Source organism: Panthera onca, chromosome D3 (genome assembly GCF_046562875.1).
Source record: "Panthera onca isolate mPanOnc1 chromosome D3, mPanOnc1 haplotype 2, whole genome shotgun sequence".
In the NCBI taxonomy this organism is placed as follows: domain Eukaryota; kingdom Metazoa; phylum Chordata; class Mammalia; order Carnivora; family Felidae; genus Panthera; species Panthera onca.
This window is the reverse complement of record NC_138350.1, coordinates 63019517-63041337: the sequence shown is the minus strand read 5'-3', so window position 1 is coordinate 63041337 and position 21821 is coordinate 63019517. Positions and strand designations below refer to the sequence as shown.

Genomic DNA, 21821 nt, shown 5'->3' with positions numbered 1-21821 from the left:
CATTTTGGGGAGGGGGAAAGATCATAGTTGCATAATAAATTATGCAGAGTCCATCTCTAATTTATTTTTCTGCTTTACATCCAATTACCAGTGATATTTTCCTCCCTTACATGCATTTACTTTAATATCTACCCTAATGTGTTTGTACCTGTCCTTGAAAATATATTTACCCTTGTAAAATATGTAGCAAACTGAAACGTAGAAATACACACACACAGAGACATACAACATAGTACACAAAGTATTACTGAACAACCTAATGTATTAAAAGAAAATCCAAAATACTTAGTAACTACTGTCCAGACCAAGACAGGGAATATTATTAACACCACAGAAATCTGTACTGTGCTTCATCTCAATTTTTACCTCCTACAGAGATAGTTACTATGTGACTTCTATTAACATTGATTGGGTTTTCTTGAGTTTTTTTTGAAATTTAAACAAGTTGGATCTTCCTGTGTTTAATTTTTCTTACCTGGTTTCTCTCATTCAACATTGTAGTTATGAGGTTCACCTTTGTTATATACAGCAACATTTTGTTCTTTTTCATTTCTGAATAGTATTCTAGCATATAAATTTATTTATAGAATCTAGTTGTTTCAATTTTTGTCTACTGCGAATAATGCTGCTAGGAACATTCTTGTACTTGGATGTAGTCATTTCAGTTTAAAAGTTAGCAATGGTTGGAATTGCAGGGCCATAGCTTAGGTCTATGTTCTGCTTTAGTAGATACTGTCAAACAGTTTTTCAAAATGTTTGTACCAATATAAAGACCAAAAGCAGTGCTTAAGACTTTCTGTTGCCCCACATTCTTATCAACATTAGGTATTGTCAAAAAAATTTTGGTTTTGTCTTCATTGACCCTTTTAAGCCTTTCAGTGATTGTGTAGAACTGTCCTGTGGGTGGTTTTAATTTGCATTTTGTAAAGACTGCTGCTGCTAAGCTCCTTTCATATGATCATTAGCCACTGGGATATTATATCTTTCTCAGTGATGTGTCTCTGCAATCCTTTTGTCCATTTTAAATTGCAATGTGTCTTTAAAAATTTATTTTTCTTCACATATTTTTGGATGCAATTCCTATGCCAGAAATAAGCATTGCAAATATATTCTCTAACTCTTGCTCTGTGGCTTGCCTTTTTTTACTTTCTTGTATCATTTGTGATTTGTACTTTTCTCTCCCTTTTGTTTTGTTGTCAATGTTGTCAGAAATTATCATTAACATAATCCTATCAAAAAATTATTTTAGATTTGTTGGGCTTTTCTTTTTTACTCCAGATTTTTTTTTATCTTATTAATTTATTTTTCTGTCATTTTTCTTCTTCACATTCTTTGGGTTGAATTTCCTTTTTATTTTCTAACATTCTGCAATAAATAGCGATATCACTTTTCCCCATTCTTTTCTATTCAAATATGTGCATAGAAGTCCCTATATTCTCTAAGCACATTTTAAGCTGTATTTCATAGATTTTATCTCTGTTTTATAGTGTTATCATTTTCATTCAGTTTACACTTTTTTCCTAATTTCTGTTGAGATTTCTTCTGTGACCCATTGGCTATTTAGGCAGGTTTTGCTTAGTTTTCTAACAGTAGAGTTTTTCAGAAAGTATTTTCCACTACTTTCTTGCTTAATGCCTCTATGGTTAGGGAACAAACCGAATTATTTCTGTCTTTTGAAGTATTTTGAAACTTGTTTATGGGCACCTTATAGTCAGTTTTACTAAATATTTTATATTCACTTGAAATAATACTACATATGAAATTTGATAATTAACTCAGACTTATTAATTCATTTAGATTTTGTGGGTTTTTTATTGAGCTGTGTCTACTTCTATCAGATATTAGAAAGCCTGGGAAAAAGTTCATTCAATGATGTGAATTTCTCTATTTCTCATCTAACTCTTTCAATTTAGGTTTTATATAACTCAAAGCTATATTAATGAGCACATACAAATTTAGAAATTTGTCTTCCTGATATAATTACAAATTTATCATTTTATGATACCCTTTATTGTCTTTCCTGATGCCTTTTTGTCTGAATTAAAAATCTACTTATCTAATATATGTATATCAGAAAAATAAATGTTATAGCCCTCTTCTGGATGGTGTACAGGAGGTGCATTTACTATACTTTGATGTTTTCTGTCTTTTAAAATTTCATCTCTTGTAACTGCCATAGAGTTGGGGCATTGGGTTTGTACCTTTTCTCCAGTCTGACAATCTTTTACCCCTTTTTAATAGCAGTATTTAGTTCATTTTAGTTAATGTAATTACTGATATCTTTGGGTTATTATCCTCCAAATTATCATTTGTATTCTATTGGACCACCTGTTTCTTCTTTCTATTTTTTCTTTTATCTTTTAGCTTTTATTAGCTTTTTCATATTTGCTAACTTCTTGGATACACATTTTTTTTTCTACTCTTTGTTCAGAGTTTCCCTGGATAACAAATTATTCCTTTTACCATTTCTCAGGTTTTAAAACATTGGAACTCAACTTATTTTCTCTTACCCTCTAAATTAATGTTAGCCCTATATCCAGTTATACAATATTTTAGATAACACAGTACATTTTTACTGTTTTGAGCAGTTAATATTATTCATTTATACTTAGACATATATTGACCCTTTTCCATGTTCTTTATTTTGATTGCCATTTCTGTTTTGGTCGGTGATCATTTTCTCTCATTTAGTTAGCATTTGCTGTTAATTAATTCTCTCAGCTTCTACTTTTCTAGAAATTTCTTTCATTCACCTTGACTTTTGCTGATATAAAATTCTAGATTGACAACTATTCCTTTTTATCAGTTTAGTTATTGTCTTCAGACCTGTCATCTCTAATGGAATATCAGATGAGTCGTTTTCTTGTTTTTTGAAGATAGTATATTGTATTTTCTGATTGTTTTCAAATTTTCTCTTTGTCTTTTGTTTTTAGTCATTTCACTGTGATGCACTATGTGGTTTTCTTTATATTCCCATTGCTTGGAGTTCTCATGCTTTTTAAATATATGAATTGATATTTTTCTTTGGGTTGAGAAATTCCATTATTTTATTTTCAAACATTACTTATACCTAAGTTGCCAGATTACAATCATGTTATTACCTTTTATCATGTCCCATGTATCTCTGAAGCCATTTTCTGTATTTTCCACACCTTTAGTGCTCTGTTCCCTAGTATGGATATTACCTATAGACTGTTCTTCTGGTTCATTAGTTATCTATACTTTATTTAATCTTCTCTTCATTTATATCTATCCATTTCTTAATTTCAAAAACTATATTTTTCCATTCTAGAATGTTATTCTGCATCTTATAAATTCTAGTTCTCTAGTATTTTATCATCTCTTTTATCAAAATATTAATTACCATTATATCACTAATCTATGGACCTTTTTTTAATTGTGCATTTTCTCCTTGGTTTAGTTTCTCATTAGGCCTGATATTTTTTATTAAATGATGGGCATTGTATATGAAAAGTTGTAGTAGCTCTAGATGATATTATCTTCTTCAGCTTGGGTTTGGTTGGCTACCTTTGTGGGGAAATACATCACATTAATCCATTTAGGAATTAAGCTAAATGGAGCCTGGGTCCTAATTCTGTAGGGCTCATTCTTCCCCTGATTTATCCTCTCTTCTTGATGTAGTTCTTTAGTGCTTCCAACTGAAGCCTATAGTGATAACTAAGGATATTTCACACTGATGAATAGTAAGGCATAATTTTTGTTTCCTCAGCTGCATGAGTCAACTGAAACCATAATTTTGTTTTTCAGTGCCTTTTTGTTTAGCTTCTAAGACTTGCCTGCAAAGTTGAAGAACTGAGCATGTGTCTTGGGTGTAAAATCACTCAGTGCAGGAGCTATCTCTGTACCTCCTTCCTTTCCAGGATCCCAGCCACTTCTTTCCTCACTGTCTAGGATTTCCCTAACTCCAATTATTGCCTCTCCAGTCCCGTGAGATTGCCAAAAAATCTGTTTGTTTTTCTGTTTCGTAGCTCAGCTTCTTACCGATTTTTAAGAATCAGCCAATTTTCCTGAGAGGAAAAGTGACTTGCAGAATATCAGCTCATCTCTCTGCTGTTTCACTTATATCTTGGCCCTTGAAGCCTTAGTTGTTTCATCAATTCGTAAATGCTTTAAAACAAATTTTTAAAACAGATTTTACGTGGATTTTCTAATTATTCTTGGCAGGTCTGCCACAAATGAATCCACTAGAACCTGAATAAAATCTGTGTATTTTTTTTTTGAAAATGTGTAGTGACATTTTTTGTGTGTATGTGTTTATTTTGCATCAACGATATTTTTATGTAACTTGTTTATTCAATATTTTACAAGATATATATGTATATATATGTATAGTTTGTATATGTGTGTATGTGTGTGTGTATATGTATATATGTATATATGTAGTTAGTATAGTTTGTTGTTTTTAACTCCAGGATAATATCACATAATTTGCTTTCAACACAAATTATGTATTCATCTACATTGTGCTGGACATTCACTTGTTGCCTTTAACTCATTGCTACCAAGGACCATTTTATTGTGTATAATAATATACATATCATCTCATGGTCCTGAGTGATAATTTCTTTGTGATGTATATGTGCTAATGAGGGAATAGTGGAATGAATGTTTATACACATAATTATTTACTTCTTTAAATGATGTTCTAATATAGCATCTTCAAAAATTATTTTGTGTTGATGTTTAAGTCAATATCTTTTAATAAAATATTATATAGATTTTAATATCGTCTCACTTTTTGAAAAATTCTTAGTAACACTGCATTACATATTTGAGAAAATTTCCCTGCTTTCCAAGAATTTGTATGCTTTAAAAATTAATTGTTTCTGGTTTACAAAGACACTGTCAGTAAAACTGCCCCACCCTAGATAAGTGGTCTAAACCTGTAATTATGGTGATCTGTAAGTGGCTGAAAGAAATGATTATGTCTATTAAAAAGTAATGTTTCAGTTTATTTTTCTTCACCACTTACCATAGTTTTGCATTATGTATTTAATGATAAGTTATTTGGAGCATAAGCCTTAAAAACTTTTATTGTCAGTACATTCTTTTACCTATATAAATTGCATATTTTCTTCCTTTTGATATGTTTTCTTGACTTTTTAACTTTAATTTTTCATCTCCATATTTTTAATAAATCATGATACATTCTATTATTTTAATTTTGTAGTCATTGTTTGGTACTTTCACTGTAAGCAGTATATTGTTAAACTTTATTTTTTAAACATATTATGAAACCATTTATCTTGGAGTTTGTAAATCTTTTTGCTTACTTAGATAATTACATTTTAATTATTTTGTCTTTTTTTATATCGCTTATAGTCATTTCAATTTTGCCCTTGCTGTCTGTTCTGTGTTATAGCTATTTTATGGTAGCTATAAATAAGTCCAATGATTTATTAGACATTAATCTTTGTCAATTGTACCAGTGTTTATTTTTATATTTTAAAAAATAACATTAATTATTAAGTAATAAAATATTTGTTAAATCTCCAGTATTTCAGTTGAAAATTTTAGTATAATCTTGCTGATCCCAGACTTCCCAAAAAACATAAAGTATCCCAATTTTTATTGTTATTGGAAGGCTAAGAGAAGTCTCACTTAAGAATAGATTGGAAGAACGAGGATAGATGTGTTGTAAGGAGCTAACAAGAAAAAGCTTCAAGGTAAACTGAAACAGGACAAGCTTCTAAAATGGCTCCAGTTTGGGGTGCCTGGGTGACTCAGTCCGTTAACTGTCTAACTTTGGTTCAGGTCATGATCTCATGGCTCCTGCTGTAAGCACAGCGTTGGCTTTGGCTCCCCTGCCTCCCTCTCTCTCTGCCCCTCTCCTGCCTTTTACACACACATACTCTCTCTTTCTCAAAATAAATAAACATTAAAAATAATAAAAAATTAAATAACATGGCTACAGGTCAAATTCTTATTAGAGGACCAAGATCCAAGGGTTAGAGATGTCATTTCAAAGATTACAACTTAAAAACAAGCCTGGAATGTAAAAATAAAATGAGGTCAGGAGGCATGAAAAAATTGATGCAAAGAAGATCATGAACAAATGGGAACCTTGTGGATTATTTGGAGTGAGCATTGGTGGAGACCTTTGATGTATCTTTATGGGAATTGTTGGTATATAGCCAATAATATGTCAAGCTGACTTAAAGGATTTCAGTAGAGATAGTGTTATAAGAATTTAAATTAGAATGAATCCTTGAGTAACTGGAAAGTCAGAAACTTTGTAGTATAAATGAAACTTTAACTGACTCTTAAAGGAGAGAGAAGATGTGGACAAACATAGGAAATAGAAGAATGCAATCTGACACAATAATAATTAATCTATAATTATGGAGAGAAGGGTCAATAAGGACAGACTGAATATCTTTGGAATATTGTTGGCCACTCTTTTTTTTTTAAGTTTTAATTTTAATTCTAGTTAGTTAACATACAGTGTTATATTAGTTCCAGATATATGATATAATGATTCAACAATTCCATACATCACTCAGTACTCATCATGAGAGTGCACTTCTTAATCCCCATCACATATTTAACCCATCCCCCCCCCCCACCTCCCCTCTGGTAACCATCAGTTTGTTCTCTATGGTTAACAATCTGTTTCCTTGGTTTCTCTTTCTCTCTCTTCCCTTTGCTCTTTTCTTTTATTTCTTAAATTCCATATGAGTGAAATCATAGATATTTGTCTTTCTCTGACTATTTCATTCACAATTATACTCTCTAGCTCCATCCATATCATTGCTAATGGCAAGATTTCTTTTTTTTTTCAAGATATGAAATTTATTGTCAAATTGGTTTCCATACAACACCCAGTTCTCATCCCAAAAGGTGCCCTCCTCAATACCCATCACCCACCCTCCCCTCCCTCCCACCCCCCCATCAACCCTCAGTTTGTTCTCAGTTTTTAACAGTCTCTTATGCTTTGGCTCTCTCCCACTCTAACCTCTTTTTTTTTTTTTCTTCCCCTCCCCCATGGGTTTCTGTTAAGTTTCTCAGGATCCACATAAGAGTGAAACCATATGGTATCTGTCTTTCTCTGTATGGCTTATTTCACTTAGCATCACACTCTCCAGTTCCATCCACGTTGCTACAAAGGGCCATATTTCGTTCTTTCTCATTGCCATGTAGTACTCCATTGTGTATATAAACCACAATTTCTTTATCCATTCATCAGTTGATGGACATTTAGGCTCTTTCCATAATTTGGCTATTGTTGAGAGTGCTGCTATAAACATTGGGGTACAAGTGCCCCTAGGCATCAGTACTCCTGTATCCCTTGGGTAAATTCCTAGCAGTGCTATTGCTGGGTCATAGGGTAGGTCTATTTTTAATTTTCTGAGGAACCTCCACACTGTTTTCCAGAGTGGCTGCACCAGTTTGCATTCCCACCAACAGTGCAAGAGGGTTCCCATTTCTCCACATCTTCTCCAGCATCTATAGTCTCCTGATTTGTTCATTTTGGCCACTCTGACTGGCGTGAGGTGATATCTGAGTGTGGTTTTGATTTGTATTTCCCTGATGAGGAGCGATGTTGAGCATCTTTTCATGTGGCTAATGGCAAGATTTCATTCTTTTCCGTGCCCAAATAATATTGAATTGTGTATATATATATATATATATATATATATATATATATATATATATTTTATATATATATATAATATATATTATGTATATATATTATATATATAATATATATAATGTATATATATATAATATATATTATAATAATATATAATATATATATACACAATATATATATTATATTGTATATATATTATATATATTGTGTATATATATAATACATCTTCTCTATCTGTTCATCATTTGATGAAACCTTGGGTTGCTTCCTTATCTTAGCTATTGTAAATAATGCTGCTATAAACATAGGGTGTGTGTATCCCTTTGAATTAGTGTTTTTGTATTCTTTGGGTAAATATCAGTAGTGTGATTGCTGGATCATAGGGTAGTTCTATTTTTAACTTTTTGAGGAACTCCGTATTTGTTTTCCACAGTGGCTGCACCAGTTTGCATTCCCACCAACAGTGCAAGAGGATTCCTTTTTCTCCATACCCTCACCAACACCTGTTGTTTCTTATGTTGTTGATTTTAGTTTTGATTCCATTTCCCTGATGGTAAATGATGATGAGTACCTTTTCATGTGTCTGTTGGTCATCAATATGTCTTTGCAGAAATGTCTGTTCATGTCTTCTGCCCATTTTTAATTGGATTATTTGGTTTTGGGGGTTGAGTTTTATGAGTTCTTTATATATTTTGTATATTAACCCTTTATTGGATATGCAATTGCAAGTATCTTCTCCCATTCTATAGATTGCCTTTTAGTTTTGTTGATTGTTTCCTTCACTGTGCAGAAACTTTTTATTTTGATGTAATTTATTTTTGCTTTTGTTTCCCTTGCCCAAGAAAAAAATTTCCCATGGCCAATGTCAGAGAAATTACTGCCTGTGCTCTCTTCTAGAATTTTTATGGTTTCAGGTCTCCCATTTAGGTCCTTAATCCATTTTGGACTTTTTTTGTGTGTGTATGGTGAAAGAAAGTGGTGCTGCTGACCAATCTTGTAGGTCATGTAGCAGGCAAATGAAATATAAACATAATTATCATCTATTTTTCCCAGTTCTAGAGGAAAAGCTGCCCATCTGTCCTGTAGTCTATAAGCTCCATTAGGGTAGGTATTGTTTTTATCATCTTGACCAATATAAACCCCCTACTTACCAAAAACCTAAGAGTTAGTACATGTTTAATAATTGTGTGTTGAACGAAAGAAGAAAGGAAGGAAGACGATAAGCTTTTTTGCGGTTGGGGTAATGAGTTTTTCACTCATTAGCCATCACAGCCTAATTTAGTTTGTCACAGAGTAAATGCTGAATACGTTGAAGAAAAACAAATGTAGAAATGGTGCATAGTGAAGGGATTTTTGTGATACCAAATAGGAAAGCATTTGTCTTGCAAGGTTTCGAGTTGGGTATGCTTGTAATAGAAATCTTTTCCATTAACATCAGAGCCAGCATTCTTAATAGAATGATATGGAACATTACAACAATTATCCATTATCCATTATCAGATACTTCACTCTACTCCACCCACATACCAGTAAAATGTCTTGGTATTACTAATCTGTGCATTACTAAAGATTGCTGAAGATCACTGTAACATTTTCAAAACCTTTTGAAATTTTCTTTTGCCTAACAGAAGATCCTAAACACATCCAACAATACTGTTTTTAAGAAACCAGAGTAAATATAGATTAAACTATATAATTAATAAACTATATAAATAAACTTTGTCAATCTATGTATTAAGTAAAATTATTTTAAATGAATAAAATGGATGGAAACAATCAGATAATGAATCATCAATAGTCTTCAACTGGATTTCTTAAAACCAAACTGAACTGAAATGTTCTGTTTTTTTCTCAAGTATGTATAGATATTTGTAATTGAAATCTGAAATAAAGTAGGGTAAATACTGAACCATTTCAACAGTCAAAGAATCATTCTGAGGTAAACACTGCCACTTGTACAGAATGGTCTACGTTTCCCAGGGTGGGAACTTGTTTGAGGCTGTGTGTTTTGGGTGGCAAAAAGGTGGTTACCTAGCAACAACCCCTCCTCCCAAGTCTATGCTGCTAGAATGGTATTGTTCACGTCAGCGAATTGATTACTTGTTTGCTGAATCTAAAGAGAACAATGTAATAATGTGGTAGGGTATGAATTTCAATCATAAGAAACTCAGGTTTGTCCTCTGTGTTGGACCAGTTTCTCACTCCTCATCTGGTGCTGGTAGAAGCTGTCTAAAGAGATTGGATAATAAATAACATACTATTCATCAAGAGAAAATGAGGGAAACCTCTGACATTTTAATTAATAACATTTATTTCAGTTTGCTTTTAAAGCAAGCAATGAAACAGTTACTATATCCACAATAGCATTAGCTCTGGGCAAGATGTAATTTTATCACAATGTGTCCTTAGAAATGAGACAGCCCAGGGTGAGATAGGGTTCTATAGAAACAGAGTTTAAACAGTCTAGACAGGTTTTAGATGACAGCATCTTGCCACCTGAAGGTAAAATTAATGAGATACTAATTTATATAGAACATACAAATAAGGTACTTATGTTTACAACAAATGAGTTTAACCATATGTTAGCAATAACTTAGCCAGGAAACACGTTTTAGTGAACCTCACACTATATATTTTGTTTACCTATGGTATGCATCACAAATAAATACCACTGTCTCTTTCATCTAATGAATGTCTATTCCTAGGGACAATCGCACTAGGTACAAGCATAACTGAGGAAGCAAGTAATCTGAATGAATTGAAAAGATAAGGACACAAAATACAGGTTCTGCCAATAGAAAAAATTAAATACAGTAAATTGGTTTGTGTGTTTTCATAGCATGACAATATAAGGTTTTAAAAAATCTGTTGGAAGAATTTTAAAATGCCAGCTATGTGGGAACAAGTAGAAAGGGAAAGAAAAGGACTTTGGTTCATAAAATTTTCCATGATGCAAAAGACTGAAGCTAATTTTTCCCAAGACACAGTCCTGACACTCAGAGCGACTGCTCGCCAATGTGCAGGAACCTGTCACTTGTATAGTAGCTTTCTGAGAGTCACCCAATGCCCCTTCCTCCCCCATTCCAGTATATACTAAATGTCATTTGCTCCTAAGCTCCAGAGCAAAGGAATTCTTTGTGGAGCAATAATTGATAGTTGGAGTTACAGCCTCAGTTCTCTCCTTTGGAAAATTTCTTAACATTTTTAAAAGGCACACTCTTCTGATTAAAATTAATCAGAATCTGACACCATATATTGCCCAGTTCCTCAACCCCAGAAATATCATCAGTTTAGAAAAAAAAAAAAATGTTTTCCTTTGAAAATAACCAATAATTATCATATCATTCACTTTCAATTTCAGTCTGATTCTTCTAACTATTTTGCACAATCCTATTAGAAGTCAGGGGTTTTAACCAGAAATGTCATTCCAGGAGCAGTCTCATTATATGCAAAAGTCATAACCGAGAGTGAGTCTGAATACAGAAGGGATTATTCCCATCTGTTCCTAAGTACTTTAACTGGTCAAATGTCAGATATTAAAGGGGAGAGAGCTGACAGACAGATGGAGCAACAGCATCAGCGAAATGTTTAGACTATTTATTAGGAAGTAAGTGATTATAGTGGGAAACTGTTGTCTTATTTCAAATGGATCAATGTGCAGTGGATCTTTTCTAACGAAAATACACCAAAGAAAATTTTAGAAAGCAAGAAAACATATTCTTGCATGTCACCGTGTTCATATGATGCAGAGATTTCTCTCTTCTCACTCTTACCCGAAATCATCTCTGTAAATTGCATTATTCTGATAACTCGCAGGCACATTTTTACTGATCTAGATGATCAGGAGATTTTCTATTAAGAAGTGACACGAATGAGTTTGGGGGCTCATCTCCATGTGCTTGTGAGCCCCCACAGAATAGCAAAGCTAATCTCCAGTAGTCCAACAGTTAAAATAATTGATGAGTATGTGTTGAATCCTCAGGAGAGACGGGAGGAAGAAAGAAGGAAAGGGAGAGGAGAGGATTGGAGGGCGGAGGGGAGGAGGGCAGGTGCTGATTTCAACCCTGTAGCGTCAGGATTGCGTCAATTCGGGTTTCAGCCACGTCTAGAGTCTCAGAGACGAGCTTCTCAGAAGAGCCAAAACAGGAACAGGGGTGGCAAATCACTGTGCGAGGGCGAGCGGACCACCTCCTCCCCCCTTTGCCTCCTCCCGGTTGCAGGCGCAGGTCCCCTGGGCTCTGCGCTGTTGTTTTCAGCACTCGGGAAAGCCGGCGCTTCAGATCCAGGCAAGTGAATCAAGCCAGGGAGTTTTCCGTTCAGCACCTCGGACAGAACACGCAGCAAAAAATGGCTCCGATCACTACCAGCCGGGAAGAATTTGGTAAGCAAGTTACTCAACTTGTAACTGCGGTTGTTTCTTGAATACTCCGGGGTGGGCTGTGTTGTTGTTGTTGTTGTTATTTTTATTTTTCCATGGGATGTTGAATATAGATCTCCTAGGTAGTTAATCTGAAAAGAAAATGAGAACTGTAAAGGGGCAATCGTGGCTTATCTGTTGTTTCTCCCTTCCTCCCTATCTTTCTCCTCAAAAAAATTGCTGTCTGCCAGGGAGATTTTACATCCAAGAAGTTCCTAAATGTTCGGGTAGCTCTGTAAATTGCAGCACGCGCTGAGTAAAGGAAAGGGGGTCTGTTGTTTGCAGTTGGTTTCATTAATTCTGTAGGTGATTTTTATTTGTAAGTAAATCTGTATTTAACTTACCAGGAGAAGCCAATGTTTCTGTGATTACATAAGGGTTTGATCTCGGTATAAAACAACTTATATGTTGAGGGTTTGGAATGTATATTTTATTATAGAGTGTACCATAAGGTTGTTTTTCTCTGCTATGTTTTTCTTGTATTCTTGAAATATGTTGCTAGTGAAAAACACAGAATCCTATGATGCTAGGGTGTTAGAGTGGTATTTGAAATGAACTAGCTTGGCCCATTGCATTTCACAGGTGAGGTAACCAGAGCCCAGAGAGATGAGGGACGTATTTCAGGTCAAACAGTTAATGAAAAGCTTTTGGAAAGTAGAATTAGGACTCCTATTTTCCAGTTCAATTTCCCTTTTCCTATACCAAATTTTTGGCATCATTGCTCTCCTTCTCTCTTTCAGTAAATAAAAACAGATGTACTTCAAATTAAAAAGTAGTATTTTAGGTCACATTATATTCCAAAGATAAGAGGTAGAGTTTTACTTACTTCACAAGTATTCAAAAAAATCAAGACATTTTATAGAAGTTTGTGAATAAGGAATGATATCTATGAGTCCATGATAATTGTTATTTAACTGAGTGAAATGACTGAGGTCTTTGCTCTCAGAAGCTTAAAATCTCATTGGTAGAGAATATACAAGGAGTAGGTGAGTCTTTCCATGATTTAGTGAATATTTTGCCTTGTGACTTACGTATGAAATAGGGACAATCTGTGACATTATATTCAGAAATGAGTTTCCTTTACAGGCTTCCATTTGGGTGATTGATTTATATTATTATGATGTGTATTCCCAATTTCTGATTTGAAAATAAGAAATTTTGCAATACTGAGGCATTTTCAGAGATTGTGCTGGTAAAAAATATGTTTCAGCTTGGGCCATTGGTCTGTTTAAGAAAAAAAAAAAAAAGAGGATCATTTTCTATTGCTTTTATTGTTCTCCTAGCATTGGCTAAAGAATTGCCTTAGTTCATGACTTTGGTTTTGCTCCCTGGCCTTGGATTATTAGAGTCCAGGAGTGGATTCTCCCCTGCCACCCCCCCACCCCCTTCACACACAAAGACTTGAATAGAAGAAAAAAACTGAAAAGCTGATACTAAGTTTAGCTGATTATCTTTAGCTCTTGTTTGATTCTTTTTCTGTAGCATTTGCTGTGTTTTCTACTTGGGGAATTCAAAGGTTTATTTTTCATCTCTACATGATTCAGTTTCTTGATATAATTAAACTATAGAATTTTTATTATTGTTTTTTAATCTTCTTATATATGTCTTCTCTTATTTGTCATTGCTGGTTCTTATATTCTTTGAGTTCAGTTTTGAAATTATGAAGTAGGTAGGCAGAAGATTTGGGGGGGGGGGAGGGGAGTAACAAAAGATTGTTCTTTCAGGGGTTATTCAAACAAGGGTTAACCCTTTTCTAACTGAGACTTTTAACTTTATTATTCACTATTTGGGATAAAAACAGATAAGAATGAAACTAAATGCAGATAATACTACATTAGTTATATTCACTATGACTATATTAAACATTGACTCAATTGATGCACTGTGTCCAGATATAGCAATACTGCTTTTACTTACACACTGTTACTAATCATTTGTTGGAGAAATATGCTTACATATGGTACATGATAAGCTTCATGCATAATCAGTATTACCTAATGTCAGTAATTTAATGTGCCCTCATTCAAGAAAGAATGCCAAATTCAATTTGATTACCATTTGCCATGTGGAAATATGCTAGAAAAAAATCAGTTATGGATAAAATTGAACTCTAAATTATCTATTCTCACTCTTCTCTTTACATGTTAAGGAACGATGATTCATTCATAACCATTGTTTTGTTTTTATCCTACTTAGGTGTAATTAATTTGTTCTTTGGGTAATTCAGTGTTTGAGAAATTATGAATCTGTATCCAAGGAGTTTGTAGTGTTAAAAGTTACATAATATTAATATCCTGTTGTTCATCTTTTTTGTTCTTTTTTTCCTAATATATGTAACATTTCTCTTATCATAATTGGGATGGAAATTATTGATGTTTGTGACAATAGCAGATAATGTTCCTCCATTTCTTAAAATTATTGGAACCACTGAGCCCTTAGATGTTTGCTTCTTGAATCCGGGATAAATAAAGAACTACTAAGAATACAAAATCTCCCAGTATTTCAAAAATGTGTATTTAGAGCTCCATAATCAGTAAAAATTGATGCTTCTGGAAAGACTCAAAATGTCAAGAAAACATAATGAAATTAGTACTGACCTACCATGCTGTAGTTGATTCATGTTATCTGAGAAAACAAAGGTAGGTCAGGGTCATTTAGCATCCCCCATCCCGACCTAGGCCCTGTTTCATCTTTTCTTTTTATTTATGAAAAAAAACTGAAATGAAGAAGTTTCTGTCATACGGTATTTTTTTCGGCATGTCACACAGTGGATGTGTTTATTCCTGAAGGTGACATGAAATGTGTACATAACTCATACCCAGAAGAGTTGGAAAGTAATCCAATCTGTGCAGCCTACAGCATTTGCCAGCTCCAGTATGCTTTTCAAATAGGCTCATGTCTCCAACTCTGCTCCTTTAATGTATGTTATTGGTCATTTGATTTTTCAGATGAAATCCCCACAGTGGTGGGGATCTTCAGTGCATTTGGCCTGGTCTTCACAGTCTCTCTGTTTGCATGGATCTGCTGTCAGAGAAAATCATCCAAGTCTAACAAGACTCCTCCATATAAGTTTGTGCATGTACTAAAAGGAGTTGATATTTATCCCGAAAACCTAAGTAGCAAGAAGAAGTTTGGAGCAGATGACAAAAATGAAGTAAAGAATAAGCCAGCTGTGCCAAAGAATTCATTACATCTCGACCTTGAGAAGAGAGATCTCAATGGCAATTTTCCCAAAACAAACCTCAAAGCTAGTAGCCCTTCTGATCTGGAGAGTGTGACCCCAAAGCTCTTTTCAGAAGGGGAGAAAGAAGCCGTTTCCCCTGATAGCTTAAAGTCCAGCACTTCCCTTACTTCAGAAGAGAAACAGGAGAAGCTGGGAACCCTCTTCTTCTCCTTAGAGTACAACTTTGAGAAGAAAGCATTTGTGGTAAATATCAAGGAAGCCCGTGGCTTGCCAGCCATGGATGAGCAGTCGATGACCTCTGACCCGTATATCAAAATGACGATCCTCCCAGAGAAGAAGCATAAAGTGAAAACCAGAGTTCTGAGAAAGACCTTGGACCCAGCTTTTGATGAGACCTTTACATTCTATGGGATCCTCTATACTCAGATCCAAGAGTTGGCCTTGCACTTCACAATCTTGAGTTTCGACAGGTTTTCAAGAGATGATATCATTGGAGAAGTCCTTATTCCTCTTGCAGGAATTGAATTATCTGATGGAAAAATGTTAATGAACAGAGAGATTATCAAGAGAAATGTTAGGGTAATTCATTTTTAGTGCTTAAAGTATTTATAAACATTCTTTTATTCAGCTTCTTTGTATCTAGGGGATTTTCATTAAAATGATAAATTTTATACATATCATCTTTACCATGTTTAATTATTATTAATCATAATCAAATGGGGAGCAAGGGAATAGAGGAGATGAAAGAAAATTTAACCCACAGCTGAAATGTTTAAAGTATTTTAATTATATCAAATAAATAGGCATCCTTTGTGGATATTTAAAGAATACTTATATAAATATTTTTGTTAATTTCTATCTTAAGTATTGTGACTACCACTTAAACTAAAATGCAGGCAAATATTTCTTATAAGCAAGTTAACAAAGATGTTTCATAATTGAATTTGAAATTGAAATTGAAATATAAAATTAAATCAATTTGTCCTGAGGATTTGGAAGTTATATTGACTTTTCATGGAATTGCTTTTCAAGGAGGAGACATCACATCATATTGAATTATAAATGTCCATGACTATGTTGTATGACAAGAAGTGAGTTACTCTGCCTTTGTAGGTATACTGCTTTGGTAGTTCTGAGACTATTATAAGATATCAAATTAATACTATTTCCCCTTTAAATATAGAACTTAATTGATTTAAACTATAATATTTTAGAAAGATTCTGTAGAATACTGTAAAGCTCACCTTTATTTCTTTGTTGAAATTAATGAAAAGTCAGAGTTCAGAAACGCTAAGTAGCTTGTTTGAGACACTCAGATGTTTAGCAGCATAGTAGGAATAAATATCTATTCCTACTTGGACTGTTTATTCATATAATAACCCCATGTGTATATAGACTGAAGTGTTAAGAGCTCTGGCCAGCCATCATTCTTAGTTATAATCCAGCTCTGAGTTTTCATTTTGTTTCATCAGTTAAAACTTGTACTTTGAGTTCTTGGTCATCTTAGCTAATGTCTTTAAAGTGCAAATAAAATCTAAGTAGTGTACAAAGAAGGATCTTATGATACTCTTCAAAAACAAAGTATTAAAAATTGAGTCAATTTCCTCCAAAACTTAATTCATTCCTTGGATTAAATGAGGAATTTGAGTGGGGGCTGAGGATAGAGAATTTTAATTCCATCAGCCCTGTGGGTCAGGAGAGTGGTGGCAGTCAGAATAAATTTCAGTTAGTCTGAATTCAAATTCCAGTAATGTTAGTGTTTTTTAAAAAATTGAAATCAAATCAAACTTAACATGAGTCATTTTGCCCTATATAGATCCTTTCAAATGAATAGACAATTTTCATTACTATTAGTAACTTCAAAAAGTAATTATTTAGTTAAAAAGCAAAAGTAAAAAAAAAATCCTCTGTAAAAGCTATACTCTAAACATCTTTAAACATTTCTAGTAATGGGTGTGGCTAACTCATTACAAATTTTAACAACCTGTAGTACCTAAAAACACCACAAGGTGGCAGCCACCTGTTTTTAGAAAGTGGTAGCACTGCACAAAAGCTTGCAGTTACTCAGATTCCTTAGCATAGTAAAATAAAAATAAGTAGGAAAATTACATAAAACTAGCAATATTATATTGCTTTAAAATATTGCTATAAGCACAAATTTCAAACCCAAGAAAACAATGAGAATACTTATACCACATCTCTCTTTGTTTAGAAGTCTTCAGGACGGGGTGAGTTACTTATCTCTCTCTGCTATCAGTCCACTACAAATACTCTCACTGTGGTTGTTTTAAAAGCTCGACACCTGCCTAAATCTGATGTGTCTGGACTTTCAGGTAAGAATGCTTCTGAAAAATTCAGTCTCAGTGAACAATACATTGGGCAAAATAGCATCTAACGTGAATTTGATTTGCCTTTTACTCATAGTTTCAAGTGATGTGATTGTTTTTCCCTGTTTCTCATTATGGAATAATGATGTGATTCAGTGCCATTAGCAAGAAAAATAAAACTACATAGTTCTACCAACTAAGCCATTGCTAATACATGGTAGATGTCTGATTGAATGGGTTTGAAGCAGAAAACAGTGATAAATGCAGAGGTAAGAAGCCATTGCCAAAAATATAGCAATTGTTTGGGAGAAGAGTTCTTCATTTCAGTGTTTTTAATGAGCCAACCTACACTTATTCTGCTGGTGTTCTTTTTATTATTTTTCCTTTAATTCCTTATGTATCTTCTTGAAGAATTAGCTCTTAGTTTTTGTTACTATTAAAAAAAATTCCTCATATCACATTGTGAAAAGAACACATGACCTATGGGTTGAAAGGATCTGAGTTCAAATCCTAACCCTTCCATTTTAACATATAACCTTGGCTATGTTTCATAATCTCTACACAAACTAATAAGTAATGATACTTACCTTGAGAGAGATTGTGAGGACTAGAAAGATATACTTCATTAAATATCACCTAGTTCTATTATTATTTTTAATATTATTATTGCTATTATTTAATAATGGCAGTTGAACACATTGTCTTAAATGTTTAGATTAGGAAGCTCAAATGAACTCATATGCTTCAACCAGAAAGAGGCAAAAAGAATATAATTAAATGTGTGAAAAAGTAGCATGATCCTAAAATCCACATATTAAAGGAAGATCAACTCTGAAAAACAGGAAGCAAACTCAGCAGGTGATTAAAGAAGCACAAAATTTAAAGCAAAAAGGACATTGCCATTGTGAATTCTAAATGCCTGTTCAACAGAAAAAGCAGAGAGGTAGAGAGGCTTATCCAAAGTCATACAACTCAGAAAGGTTAGATCTTGTCTAATGTTTTTTTCTTCTATCCTATTTTCTGGAATGAGTTACAAGTAATCAGAGTGTGCCTCTGGAATATTTTGTTTTCTTCTCCTCTATATTATCTCGTCTTCCTCCCATTGCACTTCTGTTCTCATCCTCTGGTTTAGAACAGTTTACTCTTCAAATTCACATTCTTATTGTCAATTTGTTGACAATAGAGAAGCCAAGCTTTATCCATGTTTTCACTTTGTTCTGATTCATTTTCACTGCAATCTCATTTTATTGGCATGCAGTAACCTCCAAGGGCACCATTATACTGAAATCAACTCTCCAGCCAGGTTCTGCCAGTGTAACGTCTGTTGTTTACCATTGCAGATCCCTACGTGAAAGTGAACCTGTACCATGCCAAAAAGAGAATCTCTAAAAAGAAGACTCATGTGAAGAAATGCACCCCTAATGCAGTGTTCAATGAACTGTTTGTCTTTGATATTCCTTGTGAGGGTCTTGAAGAGATAAGTGTTGAGTTTCTGGTTTTGGATTCTGAAAGGGGATCCAGAAATGAGGTGATAGGGCGGTTGGTCCTGGGAGCAACAGCAGAAGGAACCGGTGGAGAGCACTGGAAAGAGATCTGTGACTATCCCAGGAGACAAATTGCCAAGTGGCATATGCTCTGTGATGGGTAGCATCCTAGACATGATGAGTTGGAACTTAATGATTTTTACTAGGCAAGGAACAATTTCCTTTCTCTTTTTTTCTCTGATATGATTACAAGCTTGTGACAACAAGCTACTTTTTTTTTTTTTTTTTTTTTTTTGGTTAGAAATGGATTGAATTAGCAAACCTGAAAGTAACTGTCAATGTGTATCATGATCATTTCCCCTGATATTAAGGAAGTTGGGTAGATTTTCATGAGATATTCAATCTCTGCTGCAGGTTACCAAAGTAGCCAAGCATTTTATGAATATTACAGTGCAATCCCAAGCTATTGATGTGGTTTAGAAGGTGGTGATCTCATGTCACTAGAAAGAAATGTGATTTTTAGGATTTAGAAATGAAAAGCATGTTTTCTCTTATGAAAATTCATCCATTTTTCTTCAGGTGGGGAAATTACTTTTTCTTTAAATCCAAAGATATTAAAGAAATGTTCTCTGGTTTGTTTTTATCCATTATGTCATGTGAAAATGGTCGTCTTGCATATAAAAGTATATGGTCCTTTCTCTTTAGTTTGTAATTATTTGATACAATTTTATTATACAAGGAGTAACTTGGTTTTCTTTCAAAAGGACAGTGAACAAGCTGAGAAATCATTTTATCAAAGGGCTGAGTTGAGAACACTGTGGCTGAAATATTATTTTTCTCTCTCCTAAGGTTATATGTGAGTCAAATGTTATAAAATATAATCTCACATAAGAACCATGGCCTTGAATTATCCACTGACTATCACAAACATCAGTGTGGTCTAAGCAAGCCCTGTTTACCTTTGTTAAGTTGTGGAATTAGTTAGTTCAGTTAGAAATCCAGCTAGAAATGCAGCTTCCTGAAAGGAAATATGTATAGTATGCAAGTGTACATTCAAGTCTATCCCTTGTACGCAGAAAGGGCATGGCTAACTAAGTCTTTGTTTAGCATCTTCTTCCCCAGAAAGGACTAAGCTACTATTTGGAAAGAAACAAACAAGATTTAAGTTTTTTCCATTACTGGATAGAAAGCATCACTTAAACCAACAAAGTAATGACTAAACTATAGTTACACAGCGAGCCTAATATAATTTACACATGTTCACACAAAATGTATTTAGGCTGTCAAATTAGCACAACAGAGTATGTTTCACTATCTTTTCTAGGCTAATTTGCCTTGAGCTGTTGTCTGTGGAACAGTTTATAGACTTGTGTCTTGTATGGTTTTCCAGTGCCAGGGCTCTGAAATTCAATAAAAACCTGCTAGAGCAAAGTGGTGCCCTGTGATTACTTGAAAGAATGAACTTGAGATAATGTCACTATATCTGAGTTTTTAGAGAGTATGAGTGAAACTGGGTACAGTTGAATTATTAAATATGCAAGTTAGAAATAAAGTCTACTGAAAAATTTACATTTTGAGTCAGGTTTTGTGTCCGTACTTTAGCAGTTTTTGAGAATGTGTTTGATATCACAGTGTTTGTAAATTCTCTGACAATGCATTTTCAAAACAACTTATACATGCTTTTTATGACTATGCCTAATGTAAAGAAAATGTTTTACATTCCGTATGTACAAAGATTGAAGTCAACCTCTTTTTTGTGCTTTAAGATGACTTTGGGATTAAAAAAAATATTCCCCGATCATTGTCTTTATTACACCAGAAAGTCACCTCACAACATTTCTATGAAAGCAACATGAAATGAATTGTAGTCAGTGCATGGTTTGGGGAAGTAAAATGGCCTTTTTATGTATGTATATTTGGTTAAATAGGCCATGGAATATAATATATTTTGGAGCTCTAAACAGTTGTGAGAAGTCAACTCTAAGTATCCTTCACAGAAACCAGAAGTTAATGATTATACTAAGTAAAGTATAGTTGTTGGAGGGAGATTTTTTTAAGTAGAACAACAAAACCAACAACAAATACTTTTAAAATTACAATGAATAATTTGTAAATAGTTTTTAGTTTTTAAAATTTAAAGTGTTTTTGAGTGTGAAAAGTTGAGTATAACTCTTTGTAACTGCTTTTAAGGAAAGAAAGAAGGAAAACTAGAAAGGAATTGAAATAGGCAGGGACATATGTGATCCCATCATCTTCTGAAAATTATACTGTTTTATAATGTATTACAATATCAGTGTGAATATCTTGAATTCTGTTACAAATCCTGCGCTGTATTAAACATGTAAATTAATTGTTTGTCTGATTAGCCAATCCAACCACCCTAAAGGGGAGGTCTCCATGTTTGAAGAACTGTGTAACTCAGTAACTGACTTGTTCTGATGTTGTAACTCAATAGAAGTGATTTGGAAGGAAGCATGGTGTATGAGATGGTGTCTGTTCTTTCGTGCCAGCTCTGTATGATGTTTGTAAGACCATGTTTGTAAGACATGAATAAATTGCTGCTTTTGCCCAACCCATTTCAACTCAAACTTTCTGCCAATGGACTCTGTGATAAGACTTCTCTTATATCTTTCTAAGCTTTAAGGTTCCTGAATAGATCCCCTGGCTTTGAACAGGGATCATCAGTGATTCTGCACCAAGGTCTTTAATGTGCCTTATTTTATTTTGTTTAATCCTTCATAACAATCATCTGGTACAATTATCATTATCCCTATTATACAGAAGCAAAACCTGG

At 33.8% G+C, this 21821-nt stretch overlaps 1 protein-coding gene across 2 annotated transcripts; it reads left to right on the top strand.

Moving 5' to 3' along the window:
- Window positions 1-11614: 11614 nt before the first annotated feature.
- Window positions 11615-21603, top strand: SYT4 (synaptotagmin 4). Of its 2 annotated transcripts, none has more exons than XM_060613720.3 (4): window positions 11615-11996; window positions 14981-15795; window positions 17432-17549; window positions 18884-21603. In XM_060613720.3, exons 1-4 carry the CDS (start codon window positions 11963-11965, stop codon window positions 19189-19191), a joined length of 1275 nt encoding a protein of 424 aa, XP_060469703.3. In that variant the 5' UTR covers window positions 11615-11962; the 3' UTR covers window positions 19192-21603. The 2 variants fall into 2 exon arrangements, with proteins under 2 accessions (XP_060469703.3, XP_060469702.3); XM_060613719.3 differs by having other exon boundaries at window positions 11617-11996; window positions 17429-17549.
- Window positions 21604-21821: the final 218 nt, after the last annotated feature.

Excerpts from the sequence above, each read along its gene's own strand:
- SYT4 (XM_060613719.3), top strand. The coding sequence starts at position 11,963 with ATGGCTCCGATCACTACCAGCCGGGAAGAATTTG. Across the intron at positions 11,997-14,980 it reads TACCAGCCGGGAAGAATTTG|ATGAAATCCCCACAGTGGTG; the intron begins GTAAGCAAGTTA and ends TTGATTTTTCAG. Across the intron at positions 17,550-18,883 it reads TGATGTGTCTGGACTTTCAG|ATCCCTACGTGAAAGTGAAC; the intron begins GTAAGAATGCTT and ends TTACCATTGCAG.